Below are 7,900 nucleotides of genomic sequence, written 5' to 3' on the forward strand. Positions count from 1 at the left end.
TAGAATGTAAAATGTACATTAGTCAAAGCTTATTAAAAATATCACTACAAGAAAATAATTGTATTGAGACGTATTTTTGAGACAAAAAAATGTCATCACAAATTTGTGACACTTTAAATACGATATTATGACTATATTTTTTTGTCACAAATTTATAGTATTTTCGTCATTATATTATGACGAAAAAATCAGTAACAAAAGTTTCACAATTAGTGACGAATATGCTACGATAATATTAATCGTCACTCCTATGACTACATTGTGACCAATATGTTGTTGTAAATTAGTTATGAACTTATAACAGATATGCAAGTCACAGTTTGTGACATTAAAATGAGTAACCATTAGTCATAAAATAGTATAAAATGTTATGTCATTTATACAAAGCCCATTAAACCAAGTCTCTAACCCTAATTTAACAAGACTTATTTAAGAGATGATTAGGGTTTTATTCTTTATAATTCTGTGCCTCCTAAACCTAGAGAGAGAGTAAACCATTTGAGAGAAAGAGAACAAGGAGCCACAGTTGAGATTAAGGACAGATATTACATGTCCTAGGAGATGGTGGAAAAGCAAGGGTAAACAGACTTTTTTATAGACGAATTTTGGTGAGCAATTTCCGAACCCATAGATGTAAGTTTTGCCCAAAGGATTTTGTAATCCTTTTTGTAGATTAAAAGTTATACATGTTTTCTCAAACCTATTCTGCGCAGATCCGCAAATTAACATCAGTCATCTTGTGAAATCGTTTCCCACTGCTACAAATTGAAACAGAAGCTGATCTACCCGCCGTTGGAAAGATCTGAGTCTTACCTTTCCAGAGAGGATGAGATCGTTTCCATAGGATTTATAATATGAAAGGGGGAAAAAGTCTAAAAATACCTCATTTATTTTTTATTTGGAAGTTTAATACCTCGTCTTTTTAAACTGGAAGAAAAATACTTCATCTAATTTTTATTGGTTTTAAAATATTTAGTCTTTAAATTTTTGGTAGATTCCAACCCGTAACTTAACCGTCATTAACGGACGTTACAGATTATTGAACGGGCGCTAAAGTCTAACTTGTGTATATACATATACATATATATTTTGGATACACTTTGTTCCGAATATATTGGTATGGTCTGGTGGTATAATGTGTTTTGGTAATCCTTTAGAACAGATGTTCGAAGCCACTCTCGTACACATTTTGATTTTTTTTAAACATTTTTTTTAAAAATGGTAAAATCGTAATTGTTAAGTCATTTTCTTTACTAATCGAAACCCTTACGACATTGATGGTGGCCGACTAAAACTGAAGTTTTCAAATCCATCTATTACAATGGTTTTTCCGATCTAACAATGTCAATTTCTTCTTCTTCCTTAGCCAGCAGCCGATGTATTCACTACAAACAACGGTAAGGATGATGATTAGGGAGAGTTCGTTGATACTTCAGATTCCAGATAAAAAAATTGAAATCTGTTCGGATTTGTCAAATCTGATTACGGAATATCTCAAAAGAGATCAGAGAGTTGTTGTTGGCCAGTATTGATAGACAAAGAAGAAGAAGACTATTCGTCTATTCCACAAAATCCAAACAATTTCTTTCACAGATCCAACAGATTTTTCTGAAGGAGAAAGATAATTTTTTTTTTTTTAAATAACCTCAGCGGTTTGGTGTCTCTCGAACCCGAACCATGGTGTCAAGATGTACCCAACTCACTCGTAACCACTACACTAGAACAATAAATCATCTAAGTAGCCTTACCGTGTTTTATATATCTATAAAAGTTCGTGTAGTTAGACTTTAACGCCCGTTAAATGATCTGTAACGTCGGTTAATTCACGGGTTGGAATCTACCAAAAATTTAAAGACCAAGTATTTTTAAACCAATTAAAATTAGATGAGGTATTTTTCTTCTAATTTAAAAAGACGAGGTATTAAACTTCCAAATAAAAAATAAACGAGGTATTTTTAGACTTTTTTCCCAATATGAAAGTTATGGTCTAATTTGTGATTTATTTTCTTTGTAAGAATAAAGATAGCTTATAATGTATATCTAATGTTTATGATTATAAAAAATTTGTGTGATTATAAATTTTTTAAAATAATATTGTTTTGAGATTAATTTTTTAGTCATAATTTTTTATCATATGCAATGAATTTTTTAGTAATAAATTGTGACCATTTGAAACTAACTTCTAATGACAAGATCGGACATTATGATAGTCACAAAATATCATGATTTTTGAGTATTTATTAAATTTTTGCGACAAATTTTTAATTATCATTTGTGACCATTTGAGACTATAGTTTCGTAATAATAAATACATAATTAAAACGTTATTTTAAACACGAATTGTGACGATTTAAAGACGTTTTGTTAGTCTGTAATTGAGACAGTTTTGTTACTTTTTTGTGTCGTAACTATTGATGACAAAATGGTTACTAATATATTTATTGCAACTGTTGTGACGTTTTTGTTACAAATAAAAATTTGTGACCATTGTATTGCAACCATTCAAAAAACATCACAAATCCATAACAATGTTTATATTGTGACTAAATACTTTTTATTGTGACTAAATATTTCATCTTAATAAAATTATTTTCTTGTAGTGTATATTACCATTTTATTACACTGTTGGGTTTCAATATTTGATTATTTACTAAAACAAATGATAATTTAAAGTTATATTTTGAATAAATCATTCACATTTATTGTATTTCCAATATGAAAAATCACATTTTCAAACTTTAAAGTGTCACTGAATACCAGTTTAAACCTCGAGATAATTTCACTAACATTATAAACTTTAAAAATGATTTCATTAGTATTTTAAATCTCGAGATAATTTCACTAACACTCCATAACACTTTGTAGTTTTAGATATTATAACATTGACCAAGGGTTATTTTGACGCACCAAAAGCTAGCTAAAAGTTGTTTTGCTAGTAATCTCTACTTTTTCATCTTCGTCATAAACAAATCTCTATATATTTAAACGATTAAGCTCTAACATTTTATTTAGTTATCTTTTTTTTTTTGAACAACTAAAATATCAGAAAAATGATCAAATCCACAAAGACAAAAAAACAATTGCACTACGAATTTACGAGAGTCGAACCTAGCTTACTAAAACATGGTTTCTTCTTTTAGTGAGTCGGTGATGAAAACTGTAAATAGACAAATTAAAATTAAACATGAGTACATAAATTATGTAAAAACCAGTGAGAAAAAAAAGATTCTTGCAATTAGAGTATCGTTGTGAAAAAATAGACTACAAGAAATAGAAGGGAATCGAAAGTAAACCATTTTGAGAACGAAATTATGAATTTATAATCAATTTTCAATCACAACATCAGTTACAATTTTTAACAAAAAAATTTGCTTGCTAGGGAGTTCCTCATGATCTATATTTGTTTAGGCAAACTAGGAAAAAAAATTAAGAGTATATTACCCTAGCTAAGAACATAAACTAGGTGATAAATAAAGTTCACCATCTGATCGGATCTTGATGCTCGGGTTTTGTTGGATGTCATGATGAATGGAAGACCGTTCGTAGGTTTCTTCTCCTCAAGATAGATTTAAATCATCATTGCCATCAGATTTCTCTATTTCAAATATTTTCAAAGTCGCCTCCTTTATACTTTCATTTCTTCAACATGTGAGCATGAGTCTTGAGATTAATCATAAGAAACTCACAGCTCACTGATAAACCTCACAAACTCATCATACGTTAAGAGATGATAAGCTGGTTAAGAACGGCTTAGAAACTGTTTAAGGTTGTGTTCTTAATTTTTTGGTCACAACTAAAACTATCTCATGTTAAATATTATAATCTGTGACATTAAAAAAATTCGGATAACTAGAATCAATCTTATATATAACTCAATAAGGAACACAGATATCTCACCTATCAGATAACTCCACGTGTCGTCTCCTCACTCCTTCTCTAATCCTTCTGAAAACTCCACTCAAGATAAACCTTCTAATCTTCACCGTCGATCTAACCACAATCCAATATCTCCACCGTCCATTCTCATCTTCCCCAAAACCTTACCTTCTTCTTCTCCTCCTCCCACCTCTATCGTCTTCGAGAAACCACAAACTCATCTCTCTCTCTCTCTCTCTCTCTCTCTCTCTCTCTCTCTCTCTCTCTACTCTTTCAAGCTTCAGCAATGGCGTCTCTACAGAAAACTCTGTTCTCTCTTCAATCAAAACTCCCACCATCCTCCTTCCAAATCGCCAGATCTCTCCCTATGCGAAAAGCCTTCCCAATCCGAACCAACGGCGGAAACGCCGCCGGAGCGAGAATGGCAGCCACCGCAGCGTCAAGCTACGCGATGGCATTAGCAGACGTGGCGAAGAGAAACGACACAATGGAATTAACAGTCACAGACATCGAGAAGCTCGATCAAGTCTTCTCAGATCCAACGGTTCTCAACTTCTTCGCGAATCCGACGATCACCGTCGAGAAGAAACGCCAGGTCATCGACGACATCGTGAAATCGTCGTCGCTACAGTCCCACACCTCCAACTTCCTCAACGTCCTCGTCGACGCGAACCGGATCAACATCGTGACGGATATCGTCAAGGAGTTCGAGCTCGTTTACAACAAGCTAACGGATACGCAGCTGGCTGAGGTTAGGTCGGTGGTGAAACTTGAGCCGCCGCAGTTGGCTCAGATCGCGAAACAGGTTCAGAAGTTAACCGGAGCTAAGAATGTGAGGGTTAAGACGGTTATTGATCCGAGTCTTGTAGCCGGGTTTACGATCCGGTATGGTGATTCCGGTTCGAAGCTAATTGATATGAGTGTGAAGAAGCAGCTTGAAGATATTGCTCAACAGCTTGAACTTGGTGAGATTCAATTAGCTACTTGAATTGAATTTGGGAAAACATAAATTGTATTAAGAGAAATTGAGAATTACTCACTTTTTTTTTTGTGCAATTTTAATTTTTTTTTCTCCTCTTCTTCTTCTTCTTCTTCTTCTTCTTCTTTCTTATTATTAATCAAATCGTATAATATACTGATGAATATGATATATAATAATAATTCTGAGTTTATTATTATCTTTTGTAATTGTTAATAAGTGGACTAAGCCAATTTGAAATTGCGTAACGATGCATCAAATTTGAATAGAATGTGATTTTACTGTTGAGTTGCTTCTGAACTCGGTGAACGTATTTTGAACATATGTGACCTTTAGCAAAATATTTTTGAGAGTTGGTCATGTAAGTTTCTACATTTGTTTGGGTCTTTGCAACTACTTTACACTCCATCTCTAGAAATTGTCGGTTCGCATTTTGAGGACAAAGATGTTAAAGACTGTCTCCCACATAAAAATGATGTTATGCTGATGACTGAGGATTTGTAGAACTGCACGAAATAGTCGATCCAGAATTAATGCCCTAAAATGGGTTTTTTTTTTCTTTGGAAATCATTAGGAATTTTAAAATTACATCGAGTAAACACGAAACAGAATTGTGAAAGTACACATCTATAATGAATATCATCCAATGAGAACACAGTCAATTTGGCCTACTGCTCATTCGATTCTACAAACAATCCAATTTACCCAATATATTACTTATTAGCAACATATTCATCTATATTCATGCAACAACATTCCTTGTTTTTTTCCATTTTTTCAGTATCGACTTGAAAGCTATCTAACAATCTCTTCTTGGTGGTAGTAGCTATCTAACAATCTCATGTGCAAAAGAACTCAAAAATCAAAACAACCTCAAAAGGCCAAACAAATCTAAATAACAAAAGAATCCCCAAACCGTCCTCAAAGGTCACTTATCTTTATGTTAGCATTCCGTTCTTTTTCTATTCACCATTTCAATTTGAACTTTCTATATTGTGATTAAGATCAATACCGCATACTGTACATTTTACCGATACACGCTATAACAATTTTTTTACATTAAACATGCTCAAAGGCCAAGGAAAAGAATCATAAATCACTTTCGGTAGAAAAAAAAAAATCTATATTCTTTACTAGGTTCGGCCCAAATAAAAAGCTTTGTGTAATGGGTTTGCTTTTAGTAAGTACTTTATGAATTTTATCAAGAAACCGCTGATGGATTTTGCATTCGTGATTCGTGATCAATATACATTTAACGTTTTAAACGACAAATGTACTAACCACATGTCTACTTCACAGGTGTGAACGAACACTTAATGCCAACGCTAGGGTTTACAAGCCTTGGCTCTTCGTATTCTTAGCCAAAACTTCGCCTTCCCCATAACGTTTTTAATAGTAAAATTTAATTTTATATCTCAAACCAACCCTTCCTCTCCTCTCTCGACTCTCTATATAAACAAACCCTCATACCTCTCGTGTTAAAGCAATTTAGTAAAGACAAAAAAAAATTATACTAATGTGTTCAAACGTATCTTCGATAACTCTTCAGAGTTGGAGAGAGCGTCCTCCTTCTTCCTACTCTATCAAAGTTAAAAACCTCTCCCAGCTCGAGATCTCAACTCTCCACTCTGATGGCAAATACCAGTCCCGACGTTTCTCCTCTGGTGAATACAAATGGTACGTGTGTTTTGAATATAGTGTCACTAGTATCATCTATATATATATATGGGACTTATCGTTTATAAAAACTTTAGGAGACTGATCATATACCCAATAGGGAACGAAAAGGACAATGGAAGCGGGTTTATTTCAATGTATGTTGAAATAGATAGCACAAGCCTTACTTCCACAACTCCAACTGAGGTGTATGCAGATCTCCGTTTTTTTGTCTTTAGCAAAAAGGAAAACAAGTACTTTACTAATCAAGGTATGTATGTTCTTGTTTTTACTATATATATGCATGTTTATTTGCTTTGGTTCTCTTGGTCTATGAAGATTCCGTGTATATCCAGATGTAGAATCAAGGCCGTTCAATTCACTAAGAACGATGTGGGGATTGCCGCAAGTGCTTGCCCTTGGTAAATTCAATGATCGTGAAAACGGATACCTCTTTGATGGAGATCAATGTGAGTTTGGTGTTGATATCACTGTTGTTCCACCTCCAACCAAATGGGAAATCCTCTCTTTTGATGAGGATCTTCCTTATCCAAAGTTTTCTTGGACTGTTAAGAATTTCTCAGATATAAAAGAGAATCCTCACACATCCGATAGCTTTTCAAACGGAGGAAGGAAATGGTAAAAATTCATACAAATATGATACAACAAATCTTTGCTTATAAGTTTATGATTGTGTAAGAATGTTAACAAGTGTAATATAATGTTTTGTAGGGTTCCAAAGCTGTATCCCAAGGGATACTCTTCACCACATGGTAAATGGTTATCCATTTTTCTGTATTTAGCTGATGGTGAAAATAAGGAAGATAAAAATATTTATGTGGAAGCAGATGTGAAAGTTGAAGACCCGCGTGGATCCAATCACTTGATACGCAATCGTATGTTATGTAACACTATCTACTTTATATTATATATATAGAACAATAATATTCCGGTGACATGATTATCAGTTAACCAATGCGTATTACCTATTCTATTTTCAGTTTATTGTTGGTTCGAAGATCAAGGCTGGGGTTATGGTTGGGATCACTATGTGTCTATAGCTGAACTTCGAAAGTCTTACTTGGACAAGGAAGACACTTTGAAAGTTAAGATCGAATTTAAAGTTGTTTCTGCGACCAAATATTCTGCCTTTACCTAAGATCTACTTTTTGAATATATATATATTTTTTTATGTGTTCCAAACGCTCTCAAATTATCTCTTAAATTTATTCTTAGCGTTTCTTCTTATTATTCGCCAAAGTGTCACAAATGTATTTTTATTTTTTATATTTTAATTGGTGTCTTATTATATTGAACGTTAATATGTACCTGCCTTAATTCCTACGATTAACCACATTGCAGCTGAGCATCAAAATTTTCTATGGACCA

At 33.3% G+C, this 7,900-nt stretch overlaps 2 protein-coding genes and 1 pseudogene across 4 annotated transcripts; 2 read left to right on the top strand and 1 right to left on the bottom strand.

The window, feature by feature from the left end:
• Window positions 1-3,785: 3,785 nt before the first annotated feature.
• LOC104736964 (ATP synthase subunit delta, chloroplastic) lies at window positions 3,786-5,054 on the top strand. Its single transcript, XM_010457054.3, has one exon. The coding sequence runs from the start codon at window positions 4,163-4,165 to the stop codon at window positions 4,862-4,864; it is 702 nt and encodes a 233-aa protein (XP_010455356.1). The 5' UTR covers window positions 3,786-4,162; the 3' UTR covers window positions 4,865-5,054.
• LOC109128291 (uncharacterized) lies at window positions 3,844-4,027 on the bottom strand (annotated as a pseudogene).
• Window positions 5,055-6,154: 1,100 nt separating the features above from the next.
• LOC104738314 (TNF receptor-associated factor homolog 1a-like) lies at window positions 6,155-7,900 on the top strand. 3 transcript variants are annotated; one of them, XM_087480910.1, is made up of 6 exons: window positions 6,155-6,532; window positions 6,633-6,782; window positions 6,868-7,150; window positions 7,244-7,284; window positions 7,360-7,407; window positions 7,513-7,900. In XM_087480910.1, exons 1-6 carry the CDS (start codon window positions 6,487-6,489, stop codon window positions 7,668-7,670), a joined length of 726 nt encoding a protein of 241 aa, XP_087337036.1. In that variant the 5' UTR covers window positions 6,155-6,486; the 3' UTR covers window positions 7,671-7,900. The 3 variants fall into 3 exon arrangements, with proteins under 3 accessions (XP_087337036.1, XP_087337035.1, XP_019090122.1); XM_087480909.1 differs by having other exon boundaries at window positions 6,311-6,532; window positions 6,610-6,782; XM_019234577.2 differs by having other exon boundaries at window positions 6,311-6,532; window positions 6,610-6,782; window positions 7,244-7,407.

This window comes from Camelina sativa, chromosome 13 (assembly GCF_030686135.1).
Source record: "Camelina sativa cultivar CO46 ecotype springtype chromosome 13, ASM3068613v1".
NCBI classification, from domain to species: domain Eukaryota; kingdom Viridiplantae; phylum Streptophyta; class Magnoliopsida; order Brassicales; family Brassicaceae; genus Camelina; species Camelina sativa.

Excerpts from the sequence above, each read along its gene's own strand:
- LOC104736964 (XM_010457054.3), top strand. The coding sequence starts at position 4,163 with ATGGCGTCTCTACAGAAAACTCTGTTCTCTCTTCAATCAAAACTCCCA.
- LOC104738314 (XM_019234577.2), top strand. The coding sequence starts at position 6,372 with ATGTGTTCAAACGTATCTTCGATAACTCTTCAGAGTTGGAGAGAGCGT. Across the intron at positions 6,783-6,867 it reads CAAGTACTTTACTAATCAAG|ATGTAGAATCAAGGCCGTTC; the intron begins GTATGTATGTTC and ends GTGTATATCCAG. Across the intron at positions 7,151-7,243 it reads TCAAACGGAGGAAGGAAATG|GGTTCCAAAGCTGTATCCCA; the intron begins GTAAAAATTCAT and ends AATGTTTTGTAG.